The 27374-nt window shown below is 33.7% G+C and overlaps 1 protein-coding gene across 9 annotated transcripts in view; it reads right to left on the reverse strand.

Moving 5' to 3' along the window:
* The window catches only part of CCDC171 (coiled-coil domain containing 171), a 265767-nt gene that overhangs the window by 16308 nt on the left and 222085 nt on the right, over positions 1 to 27374 (reverse strand). Inside the window, exon 27 of one of the 9 annotated variants that reach the window (XM_039873986.1) lies at positions 18137 to 18337. The exons of the other annotated variants lie outside the window; for them this stretch is intronic. Coding sequence (XP_039729920.1) covers positions 18257 to 18337 — 81 coding nt within the window. The 3' untranslated portion in view covers positions 18137 to 18256. Of the gene's footprint in view, positions 1 to 18136; positions 18338 to 27374 lie in introns of those variants that run through there. 9 annotated transcript variants of the gene reach the window in all.

Below are 27374 nucleotides of genomic sequence, written 5' to 3' on the forward strand. Positions count from 1 at the left end.
CCCTGTATCCATTTTATTCATTAAGTCCTGCCAATTTTTTCCATCTATATCTACCTAGAATCTAACCCTTCTCTATCTCCACTTACTACCCTCACACAGATAATTCTCACTTCTCACTTGGACTTCTTTAATATGACTTGTCACAGTTCATTACAAGTTTTCATGTATATGTCTGTCTTCTCACAAAAACTTCCCAGATCCCTGAGAGAAAATCCCTTATCTCATCCTATTAAGGATGTACTATAATGTAATGCTTAAGAATGAGGACTTTGGGTTCACACTACCTAGGTTCAAATCTTGGACTCTACACTTGAGTTTCTTCATCTGCCACATAGTAAGTATTCAATAAATAGCAGTTGTTGTTATTACTCTTACTAGTATTAGTATTCTTACCTGGTAAAAAGGACGTAGCATATGGTAGGTACTCCATAAACATTTAAGTAAATGAATAATTAAGTACTTCTTTGATTATTGCTTCATTTCAGATGATGTAAAGAATAAAAATTGCTCATGAAGAGAATTAGTGATGAATTTAAAACTTTGAGTTCTGATATCATTTTAATAGAAATAAACAATAATTGAAAATACTTAAATTTGAAAAAAATCAGTAAGAATTTGGGAAGTTTCTTAGACATTTATTTCTGAACAGATAACAGAACCAGCAAAAAAAAAATAAGCCTTTTATTGGTCTAGAGGCATTTTTTATTTACCATCCTATTTTAAGGATTTGATGGCTTGTTTAATCTAATTCGAGGAAGGTCTCATTATTTACAGAATTGTTAAGGAATGGGAATAAATGGCTTATTTGAAATGAAGGTTCTATTTGGATACTATTTTAAATCTTTTTAATTTCTTTGTTTCCCTGAAAATAGTTTCACATTTTTCTATCCCGAAACTACTGGACATCTTAACCAGACAAGGAATGCGGACTGATAAAATACAGGAGTACTTCCTGAGCTTTAATGCACCCAAAATGACAGGCCATGTTTTGCTATATACCCTTTAAGTAAAGGCAAATCATAAGACAAAATTAAGCTGCACAATTAAAAAAATTACTAGTATTTGGAATATAAACAAAAATTTGCCAAATTTTCAAATTTAATTTCAGTTTATAGCTACCCTGAATAATGCTTTTTATGAGAGTAAACCCTACATTAAACTTACCAACTGTATAATTTTCTTAGGGCTGCTGTAACAAATTACCACAAATTGGTGGCTGAAAATAATACAAGTTTATTTTCTAACAGTTCTATAGGTTAGAAGTCTATAGGTTAGAAATCAAGGCCACCCTGATCCAATATGAACTCATCTTAATTTAACTAATTATTTCTGCAAAGACTCAATTTCCAAAAAAGGTCACATTCTAAGGTTCTGGGTGCCATGAATTTTCTAGAGGATTCTATTCAACTGACTGCATCAACTATTAACAACATAAAAAGGAATGTTTTAGGGTTATTATTCTTATAATTGTGGGCTCAAGACACCTATATAGTTCTACTTCTGACTATTTTAAATAATAGCTTAAATATTAGTTCAGCAAAACCTTGTGGACTTCCTAAGCTCAATTAACTTTTAATGATCATTGTTCATGAACATCACTTCTGGTAAAGGTATACATTTAGTCTTCAAATGTTACTAAGCAAATGAAGCAAATATTTTATGAGATCAAGTTATATCTTAAAGTGAACTAACCTTTTTTTCCTTCATTTCCAATTGCTGAATATTTTACTTTCATTATAAACCAAATGTGTTCAGAAAGTAGGGTATTTTTAAAGTATATTAAACGATGCCATGATAAACATAAACTTTTATCCAAAAATTCTACAAACACCCCATGAAACAAATTTTAATGTCTATGAATGTCAAAGTCTCAGAATTTCTATAATATATATGTAACTACAATTTTCTAACAAACACATGCAGAAATGGTTTATAACAATAGTGACAAACATCGCTTGTTGTTCCATTATCCAAATTCATGTTATAGCAATTTCTTGTCTCTACTAAATCCCAAAGTAACTTGATTTGTTAGTATCACTTTTTTCATTTTTTAAATCAACGTAATTTTATTATAATAGGATATTATTTATGCAAAAAATGAGGCAGATTAAAATGTTAATTTTACAACCTAAGGAATAAAATCCTGTATTGAGAAAGTATTAAAGTATTAAAATATAAAAGTACTATCTCCCCCTGCCATCATTAAGCAGGCATTTAACAACAGATCTTAAAACCTAACTAAATTACGTTTTAAGACAAAGATATAAAAATGCCCAAAAGAAGGCATTCTAAGGCTAACTACAATGCTCTGCCTAGGATAGAGAGATATTTTGAGGCCTTGGTAGTTCTTTCTTATTTGGAGAACAAGTAAAAATTATAACCTCTGCTTAACTAATTAGAACATAATAGAAATGGCATTAATAATAATAGCAGGGACTTTACAGGTATCCTTTCCTTTGATCTTCCTAGAAGCCTAGAGAGAGGAGCTGCTCTTATTCTCATTTTTACACATGATGAAACTGAAGCATTCTTGAAGAGGCTGTTAATTGAATGAGGATTGCATTGTTAGCAAGAGAGTTGTGAAGCCAGGATTTGAATGATCCCACTCCAAAGCCCACAAACCAGCTGTGAAAGGACTCTTGAGTTGGACTGCCTGTGCTCAAATCTTTGCTAGCAAGCCACACCGTATGGAGATAATAATAATACTGAAAAAATAATGCATACACGTAGGGGTGGTTCTGAGTATTAAACAAGTTAACACATATTAGATTCTTAGACTGTTGTCTTACACATGGGAATTACTGGATAAATGTTAGCTAATCTTCCTCCTCCTCTTTCTGCTCTGTATCAATCCCCTGGCTTTAAAACTATATATATACGTATATCTACACACACACACACACACACACACACAAAAGCCCTGTTCTGTTTCATGTTCACAGACTGTGCCTTTACCTAGAAGACATTTTCCCTTGGTCACAAGGGGGCGTCAGTAAGAAACTGTAGATGATTTAGTCCAAAGAGAACAGTAGTGGCCACAGTGGTTTACAAAGAGCCAGCAGTCTCAGCTCTTTGGCTTACTAGCTGGGTGATACTGCACAAATCGCCTGGCCTTTCTGAATCTCATAAGTAACACCTTTATCACACACGCACACAAAGGTACAAGGTTATATACATGGATGTATTTTGAAAACTGTAAAAAGAAGTTACATAAGTAAACAAAATTGTCATCATTAAAAAAAAAAAGAAACAACTCATAGCCTGACATTTATTGGGTATAGGCCAGCAGCATCCTCTTTCTGTTCCCATAGTTAACCCTGACCAAAATTACTTATTAAAACCCTATCATTTCTTCAAAATCAAGTTCAAATACAAATTACCAAAAAATTCCCTAACCACTTCAGTCCAAATAAATCTATCATTTTAAACTCCATTGAGTATTTACCATCTTATTGCTTTATGTGATTCTGTCCTAATTCACCAATGAGATTATAAATTCCCTCAACTCAGTGACTCATTACACCTTTTTTTTTTTATTCAATCCATGTGCAGATACAACTATCTTTCTTGAATAATATATGGGAAGAGAAGGAGCTCTGAAAGATTATAGAACTCTTGAAAAGGCAACAAAATTCATAGACTCAACAAACTTTGGTTGGATACTTAGTAATGAGTCAGGCACAATGTGGGTGGTAAGGCTATATCTAAAGATGACTAAACACAATACCTGACTTCTTCAAAACTGTGTGTAGGTCTTGATCATGATCTAGTTCTAAACATACAGGTCTGGTTTGAATGAGTAGCAGTTGTCTGGCATACCCCCTGAGATATTAGTTGATTCTTGGGACCCGATCTTTCTTATCTCTTTTCCTAAACTGCTAAGAACCAAAAAGGAGAGGATTTACCAATGTTTCCAAGATCTCCTCAAAACCAAGGACCACCCTTGGACCAAATTGGAACCTCAGAAGGAGTTAGAGTAGGAATGAAAAGTTTGTAACTTGAAAATAAATTTATATAACACCAAGTGCATAATAAATCTCATCATAAAGGAACATATTTCAATTCTCCTACATGATCTCAAAATAAATATATGACTTTTTAAGTTGGGGTTTATTCATTTAATAAATATTAACTCATTGCTATTACATGCTTAATTATTATATAATTATTATATAAAAACATGAACAAGCCTGTTTTTTAAACATATAGTGCTCTCAGCATTTACAAAAATAAAAGCAAGCACAATTTCTTAACATCCTCTATATGATGTACTCCATATCCATATGCATCTCAGAAGTTCTGAATTCATAAATAATTGTTCCTGGCATTGATCTAAAAAGATCTTTTTACATTTGCCTTTAAAGGTTTCTGTTCTTCTCATCCTTAAACTGATGAAATTACCTAACTGCCATCATGCAAATCAATTCTAAGGTTACTGAATTATATGCATCAATGACAACAGTGACCATACTGTTAACAACGCTGAGAAACTCACGGGTATTATAGAATCATTACTACATTGAACTTCATTCCTACCATGAACTTGTAGGAAACAGGAATCTTCAAAGGGAAAACTAACATCAAATAGAGCTGACAAACCATTCAGCAGTTTAACTCAGGATCCATCTGCATACTCAGTTTGGTTTGGGTTCAGCAGCCATAGTTCAGGGTTTGGGGTTATTCTCAGGTGGTCTGACATTCCCACCACCAGATTTTTAAATTACTTTGTTTCTTTTTTTTTTTAATTTTCTGTTATATACATTGCTATTGATGTTGTAGGAGCTCTTAATCATAGTTTAAAATTTCTATAATACCCTATATCTTTCTTTATATTTCTTATGGTAAAGAAAAATAAATCAATATTTTTTCCTTAGGGATATGAGATGTCAACACATAAGGATTATTTGTTGAAGAAATTATGATTTCTATAAAACTCAAAAATGCATTCTGAAGCATTCTCTTTACTTGAACTTAGAACGTAAAAGAATAGCTCTTTTATTCTTGTATTATTTTTAAGAGCTACAGATGATCTAATAGAATACTCCTCACCATCACCATTATTACTTATTTATTGTGCTCCAATAGTATGCTAGGTACTGAATAATATATAAACAAAGTCACAATCCCTGATCTCAGCTGAACAATTCAAATGGACCTACACATTAGAAATTTTTTTCCTTCCCTGGTATCCTTCCCTTAAGAAAGGGAGTGGGGAAGAGCATAGAAAGGACAACTTTGATAATAACCTGACGTAACAGATGATCTTAATAATAAAAAAATTCTGAACCCACAGAGACAGAAAAACAATCAGCCACAAGCTTGGCTTTTGATAACTGAACTTCCAAACAGGCTGGTGAACTTTAAGTTAGGCCACATAATTTGGAATTTGTAATGAGACTTTTAGTAAACTATTCCTTATGTCCCAGGTATTATGCTAACACATAGGAATAAAACAATCTCCTATTCACATGACACTTCTATTTTAATGAGGTTAGTCAATTAACAATCAATGCAATAAGGTATAATAATACAACATGTATAATATACATATATAATTTAATATATGTATATGTAATAATATATGTATAAGAATACAAAAATGTGTAATAATATAATAGGGTGTTTTGGGAGAGACTTGGAATTTAAAACTTTAGGGGAAAATCAACCAGGCAAAGAGTGGACTATACTATTCCAAGCAAAGGAATCAACATATATGAAGGCTCATGAGAAAAAGAGGCTGGTACTAATTTTTGCTAAGTAAAAAAAATTAAAAACCTAAGTTAAAAAAAAACAAACAGATCAGGAACCCTGTGACTATTATAACTGGTAATCTTATATTAGGTCTTTGCATTTTGTGCTTTAAAATGAATTGGTTTATTTTATATGATATTTGTTTATTTTGTTCCTAAATGACTAGTTAAAAGAGAGGATTCCAGGCTGCTATTCCTTGTCTAGGATGTCTTTCGAACTATATATATATATATATATATATATATATTTTTATATATATATATATATATATAGTGTATATATATATATATAGTGTATATATATATATATATAGTGTATATATATGTAGTAAGTCTTGATTTTCAAATGAACACACTATTTAAATAAATTTTTACGATTTTCTCTTTTAACACTGGATTTGAAACACTAAAGATATCAAAGTGTTGGCAAAAGAATTTTGATCAGATGAAGGGAACTTATGGATCTGTTAATAATCATGTGAAATAAATTTCCAAAATTATTCTTTTTGGGGAGTTTCTTACTACAACTGTATTTCAATGTTCTTTATGCTTCCTATCTGTCCAATGACACACTGTGGATGCAAATTAAATATGAATACGACTAAAAACAAGTTAAACTATAAGAATTGTTAAAATCACAATAATGTCCAGAAGTGCTGAACTAACTGATAAATTAACCAAGTGTTGAATCAGTACTAACTGTGAGCTCAACTTAATAACTTGGTATGCATTCAGAGATTATCAAATATTCCATTTCAAAGGTGAAAATATTTAAAAACTCATTTTATTTATTAACCTAAAACACAGAAACCAAAACAGATGCCATTACTATCATTAATGACCTGAATCCTCTAAAACAACCTGCCAGATGGATGAGATAACATTGCAGCCATACAAACCCCTGAGAGGACAGCCTTCAATGTGTACCTACGCACTGCTGAAGGTTACAGAGTAGAAGGTTGTGAAAAAATAAAGAGAAAGAAAAAACATTTGTTTAGTACTAAAAGGCACCTTAGAGATCATCTAAGCCAATATCTTTCTTTTCTCAAACGTGGAAACTCCCAAACTGGTTATTCACCCAAGATCATACACATAGTAGGGCAATGCTAGGATTAAGTTCTTAACTCTTGATTCTCCAGTCTAGTTTGCGTTCCATTACACTTCATTAAGGCATATCCTCTCTACTCCTCTGTACCCCCAAAATAATAGGTAGAAAATGTTGCAGAGATAAAACTATAGTAGCCGTGAATATGTGTGAGTTGTGATCAAGAAAATAGAGAGGGAAAATCAGTGAAATGTTTGATAGATTGGCTAATTTTAATATCCTTGTTGGTTCCCAAATTCACTGGACAAGGTTGGCTTTATGCAAAGGGTCCTGCCTTTATTCACAATAAAACAATTTTGCGAATGTCCTTAGCAAGGGGGAAGTTGAGGAGTCAAATCAGTTACCACTGTATTTCTGTTTCCTTCAGCCTGGAAAAAAAGTACTGACCATATGTTACTTGAAGCTTAATTAGATAAGACTAGATCAAAGACTGTGAATAAGAAAACTATGCTTCAGTATAGTACTCTGAAAAGTCTTTATTAAGTTTATGAAAGTCTAGTATAAGACCTAGACTGAAAAATATATGCTAACATATGATTTTATTTCTTCAAAGGTTACCTTTATGCCTTTACTCAAAATATGTATATCACTATTATCCCAATAACAAGTAACATAAATTTATATGTTTAACGACAAAAATCGGCATTAGCAATCAAGACCTTGTACAAAGTGCCCCCAAAAGTTTATGCATAATCACTCTTGAGAGCAGCCCTGCCAGAAGTACTGAGCAAGTAGCCCCGCTCTATCTGAGCTGCTCTCGCAGCCCCTCCAAAGCAAGCGAGCATGCACAGCCCACACAGGTAATGTCCCTTGAGCACCAGGCTCTGGTGGTCAGAGGGGAATGTATTTTTAGGCCCCACAGATCTGAAATAACCAGAGAAACAGTTTAAGAGCAAACCAAGAACTAGGGCATGGTTAAACAGTAAGGTTCATCTCCTACTCAGGGGAACTCGTACAAGACTGTGGGAGAGAGCTCTTTCACATAACACATAGAAACACACATACAGAGTCAAGCAAAATGAGAAAACAGAGGCATACATTTCAAACAAAAGAACAAGATAAAAACTCCAGGAAAAAAACCTTAATGAAACGAGATAAGCAATTTACCTCATAAAAAAGTTCAACTAACGGTCATAAAGACGCTCACCAAACTCAAGAGAACAGATGAACACAGTGAGAACTTTGATAAAGAAATAGAAAATATTAAAATTCCAAACAGACATCACAGAGATGAAGAATACAATAACTATAGTGAAAAATACACTAACAGAGTTCAACAACAGACCAGATAAAGCAAAAGAAAGAATCCATGAGCTAGGAGACAGGGCGGTGGAATTCACCCCCACAAATAAGCAAAAAAGAAAAAGAATTTTTAAAAAGGATTTTAGAAATCTTTAAAATTTCCCAGCTTAAGGATCTTTTCAGACAACATCAAGGGGAATAATATTTACATTATAGGAGTCCCTGAAAGAGAAGACAAAAAGAGCAAAAAAGTTATTTGAAGAAATAATGACTGAAAACTTCCTTAATCTGGAGAAAGAAGCAGACATCGGATCCAGGAAGACTAGAAAGTTTCAAGCAAGATGAATGTAAGAAGACCTACACCAACATATATTATAATTTAAATGTCAAAAGTTAAAGATAAAGAGAGAATCTTAAAAGCAGCAAGAGAAAAACAACTTATTATGTACAAGAGGACCCCCCATAAGATTGTCAGTAGATTTCTCAGCAGAAATTTTGCAGGCTAGAAGGGAGTTATATGACACATCAAAGTGCTTAAAGAAAATACTTCCAACCAAGAATACTCTAACTAGCAAGGTTACTATTCAGAATTGAAGGGGGAGATAAAGCATTTTCCAGACAAGCAAAAGCTAAAGGAGTTCATCACCATTAAACTGGCCTTACAAGAAATGTTAAAGGGACTTCTTTAAGCTGAAAAGAAATGGCATTAACTAGTAACAAGAAATCATATGAAAGTAAAAATTCTCACTTGCAAAGGTAAATATATAGTAAAGGAACTGGACTGCTTTATATATTTAGGTGTTTCTTTGTTAGGTGCATACATATTTACAAATGTTATATCTTCTTATTGGATTGACCCCTTTATCATCATGTAATGTCTTTCTTTGTCTTTTATAAGTCCTTTTTAAAAGGTCTATTTTGTCTGATATAAGTACTCTAGCTTTCTTTTAATTTTCATTAGCATGAAACACCTTTTTCTATCCTTCACTTTCAGTCTGTGTATGTCCTTACATCTGAGGTGAGTCTCTTGCATATAGCATAAAAATAGGTCTTTTTTTTTCCATTCAGCCACTTCTATATTTTTTGATTGAAGCATTTAGTCCATTCATATTTTAAATGATTATTGATAGATATGTAATTATTGCCAGAAATATTCCCTGGTGAATTCTACCAAACATTCAAAGAAAAATTAACATCTATCCTTTCCAAACTATTCCAAAACATTCAAAAGGAAGAAAGGTACCCAAGCTCATATTAGAAGGCCACCACTACCCTGATTACAAAACCAGACAAGGAAAATTCAAAAAAAAGAAAAATGTAGGCCAATATCTCTGATGAATATAGATGCAAAAATCCTCAATAAAATATTAGCAAACTGAATTCAGCAATATGGTAAAAAAAATCATACACTATGATCGAATAGGATTTCTTCCTGGGATGCAAGGTTGGTTCAATATCTGCAAATCAATTAATGTAATAGACCACATAAACAAAATGAGGGACAAAAATCACATGATCATATCAATAGACGCAGAAAAAGCATTTGACAAAAACCAGCTTTCATTTGTGATAAGAACTCTTAGCAAAGTGGGAATAGAGGGAATATACCTCAACATAATAAAGGCCATATGTGGCAAACTCACAGCTAACATCATACTCAATGGTAAAAAGCTAAAAGTGTTTTCCTTAAGATCAGGAACAAGATAAGAATTTACATTTTCACCACTTCTATTCAACATAGCATTGGAAGTCTAGTGATAGCAATCAGACAAGAAAAAGAAATAAAAGGCATCCAAATTGGAAAGGAAGGAGTAAAACTGTCTTTATTTGCAGATGACATAATACTAAAGTAGACAACCAAGATTCTACCAAAATATTATTAGAACTGATAAATGAATTCAGTACAGTAGCAAGATACAAAATTAATATTTGGAAATTGGTTGTATTTTTACACACCTATAACAAACTATCAGAAAGAGTGATTAAGAAAACAATCTCACATATAATTGTATCAAAAAAATAAATAAAATAAAATACCTAGGAATAAATTTAACCAAGAAGGTAAAAGGCCTATGCTTGGAAAATTATAAGACATTCAAGAGATATAAATAAATAGACACATATACCACGCTCATGGGTAGGAAGAATTAACATTGTTAAAATGTCTATACTAGCCAAAGCAATCTACAGATTCAATGCAATGCCTATCAAAATATCAATGGCATTTTTCAGAGAACTAAGACAAATAATCCTAAAATTTATATGGACACAAAGACCCCAAATAGCCACAGCAATCTTCAGAAAGAAGAAAAAAGTTGGAGGTATCATGTTACTTGACACCAAACTATACTACAAGGCTATCGTAATCAAAACAGCATGGTACTGGCATAAAAACAAACACATAGATCAATGGAACAGCATAGAGAGCCCAGAAACAAATCCACACCTATACATTCACTTAATATATGATAAAGGAGGTAAGAATATACAGTGGGGTAAAGAGAATCTCTTCAATAAATGGTGTTGGGAAAATTGAACAGATACATGCAAAAAAAAAAAAAAAAGAAAATGAACCACCTTCTTACATATAAGAATAGACTCAAAATAGATTAAAGATTTAAAGGTAAGACCCAAAACCATAAAATTCCTAGAAGAAAACATAGGCAGTGAACTCTCTGACATTGCTCTTAGTGATATTTTTTCTGCTACATGTCCTCAGGCAAGGGGAACAAAGGAAAAAATAAACAAAAAGGACTACATCAAACTAAAAAGTTTTTGCACAGCAAAGGAAACCATCAGCAAAACAAAAAGGTAACCCACTGAATAGAAGAAGATATTCACCAATGATATATCCAATAAGAGGTTAATATCCAAAATTTATAAAAAACTCATACAACTTAACACCACAAAAAACCCCACAAAATTTCCACTTAAAAAAAGGGGCAGAAAACTTGAATAGACATTTCTCCAAAGAGGACATACAGATGACCAAAAGACATATGAAAAGATGCTCAATGTCCCTAATCATCAGAGAAATGCAAATTAAAACCACAATAAGATATCACCCATACCTGTCAGAATGGCTATCATCAATAAATCAACAAACAACAAGTGTTGGCAAGGATGTGGAGGAAAGGGAATCTTCATGCACTGTTGGTGGGATTCCAAATTGGTGCAGCCACTATGGAAAACAGTACGAAGGTTCCTCAAAAAATTAAAAATATAACTACTTTATGACCCAGCAGTTCTACTTCTGGGTATTTATGCAAAGAAATCCAAAACACTAAGTTCAAAAGATATATGCACCCCTATGTTTATTGCAGCATTACTTACAATAACCAAGATATGAAAACAACTTAAGTGCCCATCAATAGAGGACTGGATAAATTAGAGGTGGTACATCTATACAATGGAATACTACTCAGCCATAAAAAAGAATGAAATGTGACCATTTGTGACAACATAGATGGACCTAGAGGGTACTATGCTAAATGAAATGTCAAAGAAAGGCAAATACCATATGATTTTAGTTATATTTGGAATCTAGAGAAAATAAATGAACAAACAAAATAGGAACAGACTCATAGAACAGAGAACAAACTGATGGTTGCCAGAAAAGAAGAGGGTTGGGGGCTATGTGAAAACGGTGAAGGTATTAGGAAGTACAAATTGGTAGTTAGAAAATAGTCATGAGGATGTAAAATACTGCATAAGGATATAGTCAATAAGATTGTAGTAACTGTGTATGGTGCCAGGTGGGTACTAAACTTAACGGGGGGGATCATTTCATAAATTATATAAATGTCTAACCACTATGCTGTACACCTGAAACTAACACAAAATAATATTAAATGTTAACTGTAATTGAAAAATAAAAGAGGTGTGATATATGTATAAAATAGAATACTACTTGGCCATAAAGAAAAAGAATGAAATCTCGTCATATGCAACAAGATGAATGGACCTTGAGGGCAATAGCTTAGGTGAAAAAAAGTCAAACAGAGAAAAATAAATACCACATGTTTTCACTTATATGTGGACTACTTAAACGAACAAAATGAAACTCATAGGTACAGAGAACAGACTGGTGGTTGCTAGAGGGGAGGAGGGTTGGGGGTGTGGATAAAACGGGTGAAGGGAATTCAAAAGGTACAAACTTCCCGATATAAAATGTCATGGCTGTGATGTATAGCATGGTGATTGTATTTAATAATACTATTTACAAGTCTGAAAGTTGCAAAAAAAGTAAACCTTAAAAGTCCTCATCACAAGAAAAATAATTTTTTCCTACTTTGTATGGTGACACATGGTGGCTAGAGTTACTGTGGTGATTACTTTGCAGTATATACAAATGTCGAATCATTATGTTGTACACCTGTAACTAATATAATGTCAATTATACTTCAATTAAAAAAATTTATGCTTAAAGTAAAGCAAAAATATTTGTCGAAAGAAACAAAAACAAGTCTTAGTTTTAGGCTTTCAAGCAGCAAGCAAAGATGATTTTACTAAGTACAGAAATTATCATGACATTGTATTCAATCTTTTACGTTTTGGTTTTTCTTGGGGGGGAGCTTGATAATAATCTATTTATGATATGTTGAAATGACTACTCATATAACAGATGACTGTTCCTGTGTGTCTTCTTGATATAACAGGGACTATCAAACTTTTTAACAGCAGAATCTTTTTGTTAAATGAAATCTTATTCGGAAATTAAATTTTTAAATGAGATAAAAGTTACCCTGCTTGGATATGGGGTGGAGAGTAAAAACTCTGATCTCTAGGTTTCCCCCACTCACCCTGAGGTATCCATATGAGACAGGGATAAATAAGACTATGAGATTTACTCAACAGCTGTTTCTAATAATGGTAACCCCTCTGTACTCTTCATGCTTGCTTAGCATTAAAATAGTGACCAATTTAAACTCTTTTGAATATTGATAAAAAGCATTACTACAGACCTGATGCTTTCATTTATCAGTGCCATTTAAAAAAGAAACAATGCGGTTATAAAAGCCAAATTATTTAGAAACCTTACTTAGAATGTTTTTTTTTTACCTGCTTTAGGAAAAACATTTAGCATATTTCAAAGAATGGTAAGATTTCATATTTAAATAAATATGGATTGAGAAGTATAAGTACATAAACCAAGATATTTAAAAAATTACTCCATTGGCAAAATATAGTAATACCCCAAAATAATGAATACATATATTTATATAGGATAAGATATAGAATATCTACATAGAAATACATATAGCTAGGTTCAAAACTCCTTCCTAGGCCTTTTTCTTTTTTCCAAAAGATGGTTATATTATCAAGAAAAGGCAAAACCAGTTAGGGTATACATAATTATAATCATAAGAATCTAGAATACACAGTATAATAAAATTTTTAAAATTAAGTCATATGCCACCAGGAAGGACTAACAAAATGATGTATCAAAACAGTTATTTTATCATAATAAAATTAAATATAATCTACATTGTATACAATCTACATGGCACATTTTTTTCAACCAAATTCATATTTTCAATTTGAAGTCATTAGCAATAAGATGGCGGCGACTAGAAACATAAAGCTGTATAACCTTAGTTGGCCCCTTACATTCTGGAAGGGTATCTTTCCAATTGGTGTCAGGCAAACACTGAGAACAAAAAGATATCCAAAAGCATAAGCTGAATTCAGAATCTATCAAAGTATGCCCTAAGCCAAATTTCTGGGAAACTAAGACAGCGATTTCTTTCCAAATTCTCAACTAACATAAAATCTTAAGAACAAATGTAATATGTCCAATCTTCAAACCAATATAACATGGAAGGATGTGCACTTTCAATTCTCTGTACATAAAGCAACTTCAAAAAGAAAAGGAAAGGTCCTTTTGTTCTAGGTAAAAGGCCTTAACCAGATACCTAGTGGATTTGTCAGTCTTCATACAGAGTAATTTTTCACTGGAAAAAAAAAAAATAGCTTTTTTTTTTTTTTTTGCACGGAAAACTCTTTTCAAGTTTAAATGCTCCTGTCTAAAGGTCTAAACAGTCTAAAGGCACACACAACATATACTTCATCATTCTAATGTTTCCCTGCCATTTCATAACCTGGAATCCACTTTCCAAGAAAAATGTCTGCTTCCATCTTTAGTTTAGATCATGTGCTTTGGACATACAGATATGAGTTCTAATCTAAATTCCAAACAGCGTAATTTGGGCAAGTTACTTTTCCTCTCTGGGGCTGAGGTGCCTCATCTGCGATACGGGGAAATAATATTTCTTTCATGAGATTGATATGTCGATTAAATTAATAATAGATGGAACAGATATAGATGTAAAGTGTCTCTAAAGTCTCTGGCGATTAGATGTTACCGATATTATTTAGATTGTGGGATTATTAATTTAAACGATTTTGAATCAGTTCCCCCAGCTTTCTCTTTGAAGACACACATACTGTATCATCAGAAACAACTATTTGTCCATCCATTCCTCACAATTAATTACGTTATGTATTAACTCTTAATTCAACTTGAACAAAAGTTTCCTTGTCCATGCACAGTTAGAGTCGGTTAATTGTTCAATGAGTCTGACTAGTAGAAAAAGATGTGCCTTGACCACCCACTTTGTTGGATTTAATGTCTTGGGTGTGGGAGATTTCATTTTAAAGAAATCATTTAGCTCTCTCTTGGGTATTCGGTTTGGCATAAATAATGAATTTTCAAGCAAAAGTTTCTTCCAAAATTATGAGAATTATATGACTCTTTATGTTTATTGTTCAGCTGCCCACCTTACTCTTTTGGTATTGCTTTCTATGTAATATCTACTTTTTTAAATATTGACAAATAAAACACCATTCACAGCATATAAGGGGAGTTTTAGACATCTAAAATACAATGAAACTGAAACTACTTTAAATACGTAGTTAGAATATTTATGATATCAGTGACAATTGTATTGAAAATTCCAAAGTATTGAAACCATATAATTATTAGACTTTTACTTCCCCTGCAGGTATAAATACATGAGTCTAATAAACTTTCTCACTATGAAAAAACACACATTATATTAAAATATTTAAAACTATTTAATGAGGTTCGTTTCCTTCCAAAAGTAAACTGAGGTTGTGTCTGAACCAGCTTGAGGCAAGGGAAGTTTCAAACATAATGTTTTTAAAACTAGCCATTATTTCCCATGTTGAAAAAAATTGCAATTTTATTTCCTAACAGCAAATGAAACTGTCAGGAAAATTTAGGTGTAATAAAATTGGGTGGTTAAACCAACATGCTGGACTTGAAATAAAACTGAATTAAAGGAATTAAAATTAATTCTTATGTCAGTCAACTCTTTAAAAATACTATTCAAAACTTACTGTTTTTACAAACAGAACTTCCTTGTTCTTGATAAAGTGCAAAGTTAACTATCTCTTTAATGACCACTAATGGTGCTGTCGTTGAAATTGTGCATTGAACAATATTTTGCATAAAAATGTGTTGCTTCTGGCAACTTTTCTGCCTACATAAAAAGTTGTCAAGCTGGGTGACTTTAGTGGTACAGTTTTAAAATGGTGGAATTAGTCCAAGGTTAGCTAATAACGGCTGACATGCCCTGGAATCTTGAGGCCTAAATCAACATTGTTTTCACAGCTGTAATTAAGCCACCTAATCAGAAGCACATTTTGACGGGACAGTTTCTGGAAGCCAGACATTACAATTTCTTATGCCTGGAGCGCAGTGGCTCATGAGAGGTCCTCATTTAATTTCAGGTTAAAAAAGAAGGAGGGGGGGGCAGTAAAATAAAAAGACTACCTTTTTTTTTTTTTTTTTTTTTTAAGCAACATACACTGTTGAAATGAAGCAGGCCTATGTGTTCCTGCCTTGACCAGCCTTATATCTCACCCTCCTCTGGCTCTCTGCTGAGTCCCCCAACTCTCAAGTGGCAGCTGCACAAAGTGAGATGAAGGGTCTCTGCCAAGATCAACAGATGAGCTGGTCTAAACTGGCTCTCTGTGTGTTCTGATTGTAAATTGTGCTGGTGATGATTAGAGAACTCTAACACAGGATGTCGACTCTTAAAACTGTCCAGAGAAAATAATTTTTTTAAGTTCAGGAAAAAAATTTTTTTAACTTTTTTTGTGGTTTGGTACATAGTATTGTGTCTATAACTTTCATGTGATTCAGATGAATTCACCCAAATTAAGCAACTCTGTTATTAAAAAAGAAAAAAGAAGGCCATGGCTTGGCTCACAGCAGGGACCTTCATCTCTGGTAGTTACTATAACAGTGCTGGAGAGTGTGGTTCTCCACCAGCACACCAGTCATGTGCTTCAACAACCTGCCAACAGGAAGGTACTCCTAAAATGATCAAAATCTAGGATGTGATATTTACATTTTATCAAGTAACAGTGTTGGTGTCTTCAAAAGAGCTAAAAATTGCCAGCTGAAGCTGTTTTCTGCAGTGTTGTTGCATTTTGTGACATTTAAACTTTCAACCCCAGAGGCCATTGTAAAACTATCAATATGAAGGCACTAGTCACTGGAGTCTGATTACATTTAGTTCTGCATTTTAATTACATATGGATTCTATTAACTAAACCTTTTGCCTTATAGGCAACATTTTAATCAAATTACTATAATTTTCAAATATGTTACAATAGTTTGACGAGTTAAAAGTTCACATTCCTAACATATTAAATATCAAAAAAAAAACTTTGCTTAAAAAAGGAAATACTTCTTACAAATACACTAATACATTTTCAGATTACTTTGGGGACTTTTTGACTGCCTAGTTACAAGTTATTGTTAAGTTTATGCAACAGGTATACATTTGTAAATGGATTATTGGTGTTGAATATTTCCAAATTCAATATATAATTATGTTCTTATAAATTTTGAAACAATACTCATTTTATTGTTGTAAATTGAAGCAAGAACAAAACAAAACATGGTTAGAATATAAGTATTCAAAATGAGTATTTGTAACTTCAATCAAAGAATTTTAGAGCTGAGAAGGAATTTAGATTTCATCTAGTTTAAACTCTTCACTTTACAGCCAGGAAAAACCAAGTCCAAGGAAATTGTGTGATTTATTTTCCAAAGCTTTGTGGTGAGTTGATGACAAAGGTTGTTTTAGAATCCAAGTTTCCTCTGATTCTCTGTCATGCTACTTTCCAGTACAACATATTGCCATTCTGTGTAAACAACAATATACCTGCCTGTCCCATACCACCCCAAAACTAAAGAAATATTTTTTAATGTGGTAAAACACACAACATAAAATTTACCATTTTAACAACTTTAAAGTGTACAATTCTGTGGCATCAAGTACATTCACAATGTTATACAACCATCACAATCCACTTTAGTTCTAATCTTTTCCATCACCCCAAAAGGAAATCCCATACTCATTAAACAGTCATTCTTCATTCCCTCTTCTCCTCCCCTGCACCATCAACCACTAATCTGCTAATCTATTCAAGTCCTTTGCCCAATTTAAAAATTAGGTTGTCTTTTTGTTGTTGAGCTGTAAGAGTTATTTACACATAAGACCCTAATCAGATATATGATTATAAATATTTTCTCCCATTCTGTGGAGTGTCTTTTAATGCACGAAAGCTTTTAATTGTGATGAAGTCCAATTTGTCTATTTTTAATTTTGTCACTCATGTCTTTGGTGTCATATCTAAGAATCCACTGCCAAAGCCAAGCTCATGAAGATGTATCTCTATGTTTTTTATTAAGAAATTTAGTTCTGGCCACAGTGGGGCACATGGCGTAGATGATATAGAGGCTTTGTTCATCTCCTCTTGCGAATATATCAAAGTTGTGATAGAAGCATGGAGCAAACAGCAAGCAGAGTCACCTGGGGTCTAGATGAACAGAAGCCCTACAACCAGGTAGAGAAATAAATCACCCTGCAAAGGTAGGAGGTAGGAGGGGGCAAAGATTCAAGGCTACTGGGTCCTGAGCAGCTGAGTGGGACAGAGGCTGCAGCAGCTGCAGATGTTCTTCTTAAAGGGGCCATGTCCACGAATGGACTTTGCAGCGATGGACTCACTCTCTCTGAGCACCAGTGCGGGTTGGTTGATCGGGGGGCACCAGAGACTTACAGGGGAACGCTGAAGTATTGCAGCAAGTGCCGGATGTGAGGCTCTCTCCTGGGCAGAGGTGTCAGTGGTATCCATTCCTCCTCTGTTGAGCCCGCCCCGCTGTGTGTGGATGCAGCATCGTCATAGCTGAGACGCCATCAAACTGGAAAACAGAGGTCACTCTGTCCAGAGGATTCCCTAAAACTTTGCCTCCCCCAACTCACGACCCTGCCTAGGCCACATACAGTTGTGTCCTCAGCAAGTCCTGTGCTCCTTGCTGAGCAGTTCCACCCATGCTGGCCTTGGTTTTTGGCATGGCCTCTTGAGGCAACTATAAGCACAGCATCTGTGGATTGCTAGCTGAATCTTAACAAGTGGCCCCAGAGGAGCACAGGCTGGGGCTCAGCTTGGCCTGCAGCTGAACCCCTCTCAGGACTATGCCAATGGACACCTACTACACAAAGCCACGGTAATAAGACCAGGAGACTTAGGAGCTTTGCTTAGTACACAGAAACAGACACAGAAAGGCAGCCAAAATGAGAAAACAAAGAAGCAGAAACCATACGAGAGAACAGAGCAGAGATCCAGAAATAATGGAGTCAAGCAATCTAACAGATGCAGAGTTCAAAACACTGGTTATAAAGATGCCCAATGAACTTAGACGAAGTATAGATGAACTCAGTGAGAACTTTGAGAGATAAAAGACATAAAAATGTAAATGGAAATTATAAAAGGGAATCAGTCTGAGATGAAGAGTATATTAGAGGGAATCAACAAAGTGGATGAAGAAGAGGATTGAACCACCGATACAGAGGATGGGGAAGCCAAGGACACTCAATCAGAATGGCAAGAAAAAAGAAGCCAAGAATATGATGATAATTGAAGGAGCCTATGGGACAAAATTAAATGTAACAATATCTGCACCATAGGGGTACTTGAAGAGGAAGAGGGAGAACAAGAAATTGAAAACCTATTTGAAGAAATAATGATAGAAAACTTCCCTAACCTGGTGAAGGAAATAGACATACAACCCCAGGAAGCTCAGAGAGGCCCAAAGAGTCCCACACCAAGACACATCATAATTAAAATGCCAAAGGCTAAATACAAAGAGAAAATCTTAAAAGCAGCAAGAGAAAAGCAGTTAGTTACCTACAAGGGAGCACCTATGAGACTGGCAGCTGCTTTCTCAAAAGAAACCCTGCAGGACAGAAGGGCCTGGCACACAATATTCAAAGTGATGAAAGCCCAGAAGCTACAACCAAGGATACTTACTCAGCAAAGCTATCATTTAGAGTCTAAGGACAGATAAAAAGCTTCCCAAACCACAAAAAAAAAAAAAAAAAAAAAAAAAAGCTAAAAGAATTCATCAACACCAAGCCAGTATATAGGAAATGTTGGAGGGACTTCTTTAAGAAGAAAAAACATGTATCAAAGACAGGAATAAAGTATGGTAATAAGTACATATCTTTCAACAAGTACCTCAAATGGAAAAGAATTAAATGCTCCAACCAAAAGATAGGGTGGCTGAATGGATAAGAAAACAAGACCCCTCCATACGCTGCCTACAAGAGACTCACTTCAGATTAAAGACACACACAGACTAAAAGGAAGGGGATGGAAAAATATATTGCCTTGATTGACCTAGAGGGTATTATGCTGAATGAAGTAAATCAGATAGAGAAAGAAAAATACCACTTGATTTCACATACATGTGGAATCTAAAGAACAAAATAACAACATGAAAAACGAACGAACATAGATATACAGAGAATATTTTGAGGGCTACTAGATGGGAGGAGGGTTGTGGGGGAAGGTGAAAAAGGGCAAAGGGATTAAGAAGTACAAGTGGACATGGAGATATAAGATGTAGCATAAGGAAAATAGTAAACGATGTTGTAATAAATATGTAAAGAGGAAGAGAGATCCTAGATTTAGTGGGGTGATCACTTTGTGAGTTATATAGATCTCTAATCTCTATGCTATACAACTGAAACTAAAATATTATTGTATGCCAACTATAATTGAAAAAACTCATTAAATTGTAAAACATAAATATGAGCAACTGTCTATTATATTTCAATAAAGCTGTTAAAAAAAAAGAAATTTAGTTCTTAGATTTCTGGTCAAGATGGGGGAGTAGGTAAATGTTGTGTTTGCCCTCTCTCATGACCACATTAAAATTACAACTAACGTACAAATCAACCATCATTGAAAATTGCCTGACATCTAGCTGAACAGAAATCCTAAAAGGACATACAGAAAAAAAACTACCTTGAGACTGTCAAAAAGAAAAAAAAAAAGAATTTAGTTCTTATAGTTAGGTCTTTGATCCATTTTGGGTTAATTTTTGTAGATGGTGTGAGGTAAGGGTTCAAGGAAACACATTTTTGAAAATAAGCTTTTTACTGATTTACGTAAATTAGATTTCTATTCCTGAAATAAACCTCGGATACTCTTACTATATGCTAGGCCTGAGCATAGTTAATTTTAATTCGGTATGCCATTTTTATCAACGAATATTTACTAAGTACCCACCATTGAGTAAAAGTTATTACACTGATCATTTTACGTCTACGTGGGTAAACATAGAGAAGCAAGGTCCCAAAATATCCGAAAAAGTTTAAAATTATTTAAGTGGTATGTTGAAAAGAATGTTCTTCTTTGTCACAAATAATTTTTGGGTTTAGGGTGAATTTTTTAGGAAGAGTAGTGAAGAAGAGAAGAAATATCCAATTTATGTATTTGAATATTTTACTTAAAATTTTTATTGATATAATACATAAATTATTCTATTCATTCTCATTAAGTATTTGCTAGAGAAATATGTGAAATACAGTTTGATGAAAATTAAAAATTTTTTGCATGGGTAAAATTTGGTTTGTACAATGTGTATGTTCCATAATAATTATATATTAAACAAATACTATTGAAGGAATGTTCCCCCAATTAATTTCAATTCAAATCAACCAGAATTTGTTGATCATTATAATAGATTTTGAAAAATGAATAAAATATTACCTCACAGACTCACAATATGGTAACACATACACAACTAATTGATTATATAAGTCAGACTACTATACAGTGCTCACACAGGTAAGTACAGTAATGAACTAAAAAACCACATAGAGTCAGAACATGCCTGATGTCAATGATAAAGAATTTTTATCATTTTATCCTGAAGAAAATATAGAGCTAAAATACATGTTGAATCAAGCTATGGCCTGACAATATCTGTGTGTTGGAAAGAACTAATGTGACAGACAAGATCAAAAGGGAAATCTAGATATGGGGAAACTCACTAGAAGACCACTGCAAACTCATTAAATTGTAAAACATAAATATGAGCAACTGTCTATTATAAGGAATGCTTAATGTGACCACTAGGGCAGAAAGGACAAAATAAATCTAAGAGATCTGTGGCGGTAGAAACATTAAGACTTAGCAACTGATTAAATATTAAATATAAAGGGAATAAAGGTTCTATCTTGGGGTGCAAGGTAGATGTGTCAGAGATAGGACCAGAAAGTTGGGAAACATGTTCAGTTGGAGATATTTGCAGAAAACTGAGTGGAGGCTTCCGAAAACCTAGCAGGCATCTAAAGCCCCCAAAGAACTCAAATTAATAAGAAAGATAAAATAGTGGAAGAGATACCCAGAAGCATATTTAGTTGTTGCCACTCTTTAAACAACTGTTAAAAATAATTAAAGCATTAAATTGCCAAATTACATCTACATTTTCTACAACCTGATTATTAATTGATTATAATGATAAGAGTTTGAAATTTTCATTCTTGCCACTCCTTGCTCTGTCACTGTAATATTTCGTCACTGAAGAATAGAATCATAGAATAGAATCATATAAATATAATATATTTATTATATTTTATATTTATACTTATATGTAGAATATTTATTTAGATATATTACGTGACCACAAGTGTAAAAAGGACATAATATATTAGAATTTATCTAATATACCAGACATAAGCATATCTAATATATTTATTTATCATATAAATATTGCATATAATTTATATAAGTATATCAGATTTATATTTATATAAATATAAAATTTATAATATCATGGTCCTACAGTCACTATCCAGCTATCATTCATTGAGAAAGTGGCTCCTCTTAAACTACATCATACAAAAACTGAAAAGCTAGAGAAGAGGTATTAATAGGCTGAAGGAATATACATTATTACATTCAGGCCCGTTTATTGTGTAAAAAAAGCTTGAGTTTCTGGACTACAAGAAACTTTTAAAAGTTTGGAAATATATGTCAAAGATCAAGGAAAATATGTGCATGTTGAGTGAGCTGTCTCATCTTTCGATATTTTATGTTTCCCTTATTTAACTCTGTTAGTGTCCAAAGGCCAGAGCTGGAGCTCATGATAAAAATATGGGAGAATTTAATGAGCATCTAAGTAAGCAATATTTAGCAAAAGAGTAAAACAGATGTTGTTATGGCATCTGAAGTCAGTGAATTTTGAGAATAAATAGAAAAAAAAATCAGTTGTCAGAAACATCTCACTTAGAGAGTTTCTCAGAAAGCTGAGAACGAACCATGGCTTGTAAGGTATACGGATCTGGCCCCTTCCTCCTCTGGTCAATTCTCCCACAGTTCTCCACCTAATTCATTCTGCTCCAGTCATACAGACATCTTTCCATTCCTTGAGCATTCCATGCTTTCCCTTGTCAATTTCTATTTAATCTTCATTTTCTCAACTAAAGTTCAATTTTTCAAGTAGGCCATCCTGAGCCTAAGTTAAGTCCCTCAGTTATAGGCTTTCACGGCACTCTGAGATTCCACTTGAACATCATTATTTTAATTATTCGTATAATAATTGTATTATCACTACACTTGAAGTGCCACGATGATAGACATTTGTCTTAATACACATTGCAATCTCAGAGGAAAGCACCTGACAAGGAATCAGAGGCCTTGGGTTTTAATCTAATTGAGTTCTAATTAAAAACCTAGGAGCGATACTTGATAATCTGTACTGTATGCCACTGAACTTCACTGTACAGCCTCTCTCAACAAATTAAGTCATGGCTTACCACTCATTTAAGAGAAATATTTTTCTTGAAGAGCTAAAAACCTCAATAATAAACATCAAGAATCAACTGAAATAAAGTATTTGAAAGTTTATAAAAGCAAGTTACCTAAAATAAGTTACTGAAATTCTGTTTCTTTATCCACACAACACTAATACTAGCAATCTTTCCTCTCTCAAGAAAATGTAATAAAAATAAATGACAAAATATTATTTGAGACCTTAAGAGAAAGAGGAATCTTATTTTTTATTTTTATCTAAACCGATCCAAAATATCTAACACTTTCACCTTTATTAACAATACCACTTGACAACTACCAAATCTGACAAAATCTGAACAATGATGCAAAGATAGCTCTCCCTTGCAAAGATACTAACTGAAATTCTCCTCTGATTTGTAATTTATTACTTTCTCATAAATAAAGTACAATAGAATTAAAAACATATCGCTTAAACATACAGTGGAAATGAGGCAAATCAATACCGCAGCTTGCAAGATCATAACTCACAGCAAAGTATTTGGGTTTGGCATTCTGTGTTTCACAGATTGAAATATCATATGTTTCTCCACAGCTGTGGATGTGCTGGAATCCAAACACCCACAAGTAATTGGTTCTGACTGCAGGACTGTTCTCTACTGGGCTGCGTGGGACTCAAATCTCTTTACTCAAAGCCCTTCCTGGTTACTATTACTCAAAATAAAAGCTCTAGAGCAGCCCTAAGTTAATGGGTCAAAGACCAACATACTGAAAATGTTAAAGTACTGGCACGTATACAATTGATGAGAACTCTTAAACTCTAGCATTATTATTATGTTACTGAACAAAAAATGAAAATGTCACCTAAAGAGGGATAAAGTTTTCAAAGATGACTATTCATGTCTACAATATGATCTATCTCTTTCTATGCATTACAACATTATGATGTATTAATTTTTTGATTAACAATGAATATTTTTTATTCTTATCCAGTGAAATGGCTGGAAAAGACAGTAATGAGCAGAGCATATACTGAGTGTCCTCAGTTCATTCAATAAGTGATAATAACAACTAACATTGATACTGTATTTAGTACGTGCCAAAAGCACTGATTTAAGCGTTGTTTTAGCTCTTTTGCCTACTCATAAAAAGATTTCCTCATAGTCACATATATTTCTTAAAGCTATATGCTTAGCTTAGTTGTAGGAAATACATGTAACTATCAGAAATATTTTTTTATGTGTAGGGAAGAGAACTAATGTTTATGGAGTTCCTACTAATAGGGCAGACACTGTGTCTTTGTTTAGTCCTCATAACAACCCTACAATGCAGTCAATTTCAACCACACATTCCAACTATAAGCACTGATGCTTAGAGTGTTGTATGAATCATAAGTAACAGTGCTAGAAAGCATGCCCAGGCCTGCCTCGCTCTAAGCATTATATGAGGGTTAGGAGGCAACAGTAAATGGAGTGGGTATTGGAGGAGAGAGCTTAGTTCATCTGAGGGCCCATTAAAAGAGTTTTGAAAATAGCCACTATAACAAATACTAGAGAGACCAAACCAGAACATCGAGAGCAAGAGTCAGGAGCAGAATCAAATCAGATTACAGAATAAAAAATAGGGACTTGTTAGTACAAGAATGGGTTAGGAATATAGGAAAATGGGATTTTGAGTGACTGTTGCAAGCAGTGCTGGGATCCAGTGGATACAGGCTGTTTGAGTGAGTTGGATGTCTTTAACTGAGAGAAGAAATGGAACTAGGGTAATAATACAGTTTCTATTATACAAAAAACAACAACAAAAAACCCTCATTATATAATTTAATTCACTAAACATATGTACTATCCTTAGGCCTATTCCTCAAAATAAAATAAAACATGTTTTGATTGCTCTGCCTCTTAATAAAGTGTCAAATTGCTATACATTTTTCAAAAACTCCCAAACACTTCATCTTCTCAGTACTTTCTTTTGACAGTGTTATGCAGAATGAACTCCTCCCTCAACTATGCTCCCACAGACTTTAAACATGCCTATTTTTATGACTTGCTTATGTGACTACAAGGGCAGAGATCATGTCTCATCACCTTCATCCCCACAGAACAAATAAAATTGTAGACAAAAATCCAAAAATGTCAATAATTATATTAAATGTAAATGGTCTAATCACTCAATTAAGAGCCAGAGATTGTCAAATGAATAGACAAAACAAAAACAAAACTATACCTTCCTACAAGAGACCCACCGTAAATTTAAAATATAGGTTAAAAGAAATGAATGCAAAAAAATAAGTTATGCGAACACTAGTCAAAAGAAAGCTAGAGTGCAAAAGTGGTATTTGGTTAAATTCCGTTTTTCTGGAGGGATAGGAGACTCAATTTCCACTTACATATCCACCTCTTATTAAAAGAGCCTTTGCCAAGTTAACAAGGGCGTCCATGTATGAAACTCAAAGGCCACTTTCAATCCTCTTTTCACTTGATCTTCAGCGCCATATGACAATACTGTCATGTCACCCTTCTTGAACTATATTCTCATGGCGTCATATTTTCTTGGTTTTCCTCTTACCTCTTTGCCTGTTCCTTCATAGCATCCTTTGCAACCTAACCTCTTCTACTCAAGCATTATGTGTTGGAGTTTTTCAAGCTTCATTCTTAGGCCTTTTACTCTTCTTGCCTTATAAACTGTCCCTACATCATTTCATTCTTGCTTACAGCTTCAAGTCCCATCTATATGAAAATGACTTCAAATTCTTATATCCACCGTTGCATCTTGCTTAAATTCTATATCAAGCAGTCTTTTTGACATCCCCAGTTTGATGTCTCAAAGATATCTCAAACTCAACATACTCAAAACTAAACTCACAATATTTCCTCCTGTTCCATTGTTTCTCTCTCAGTAAATGAGATGATTGATCCAGTTCCAAAGCAAAAATTGCAGGAATTATCTGACATACTTGCTCTTGTTCTTCCCATCCAATTGTTTCTTCACGTCACAGCCAAAGTGATCTTTTTTTAAAAAAGGCAAATCTGAGCATGTCACTCCTTCTTTAAAGTTTTACAATGACTTAAAACAAAGACAACAAAGTCTAACCTCTGTCCTTCTTTCCAGACCATCTTTATTTCAGACACTCTTGCCTATCGTCCTCTTTATTCCAGCCACACTGGTCTTTCTCGATTTCTTCTTTCATTACAGAGCCTTTGTAGATGCTCACACTGCCCTCTTCCTGATCTGAAAAACTACTCTCTTCTACCCCTAGATAACTCCCATCTAAGCTTCAAATATTATTAGCTCAAGCATTATTAACCCTGAAAAGGTTTTAGTGGCAACGACAAGCTGCACAACCTAAACAATATAATATAATACTAACCAGTGGGATCAAAGAGTTAGCAGGAAGAAATGTGAGTATGTTTCAGAGAAAGTCTAGAATAACTTCCAAATACTTATCCAAAAATTTTTAAGTTTCCTCTTCATTTTGATTTCTCTTGGTGGAGGTCAAATTTACTACTCTTTCATTAAGAAATTTATATTTTAAAAACTGAACTCACATCTCAGGTCCCAAATATCAGCTGGTTTGTACATTTATTGGATAAATTACCCATATTTTTCATTCAGTAAACATTTATTGAATACCTATTATATGCCACACTATTCTCGGCACACCTTCACGGCAGTGAAGAAAACACCCAAAATCGCTTGTCTTTATGAAACTAAGTTTGTACTGAGAGTTGGGAGCAAACAGACAATAAGCAAATAAAATACACCACATATCAATTGATGATAAGTGCTACCGTGAAAAAAAATCAAGGAAGGTGGGAGCGAAATAGGCACTTCGCGGCAAGAGTGAGACTTCGGAGGGAAGAAGGGATTAATGGTTGCAATTTTAAATACCATGGTTATTAAGGCTTCATTGGAATGCTGACACTTGAGCTAAGACCTGAAGGAGTTGAAGAAGCAAAACATAGCTGTACATCTATTTGCTTTAATGCTAACTCTTTTTTTGTTGAACGTATCATTTGAAATGGGTCAACAGCTGAATGGCAAAATGATACTGTTCCTTACAGGTTACCCTGATATATTGTAATTAAACCAAAAAAGCAAAAATGGCATTCCAATTATTGGTAACCCTCTGACTATCGCTGTTGATATATCTGCCT

Source organism: Pteropus medius, unplaced genomic scaffold (assembly GCF_902729225.1).
Source record: "Pteropus medius unplaced genomic scaffold, Ma_sr-lr_union100, whole genome shotgun sequence".
Taxonomy (NCBI): domain Eukaryota; kingdom Metazoa; phylum Chordata; class Mammalia; order Chiroptera; family Pteropodidae; genus Pteropus; species Pteropus medius.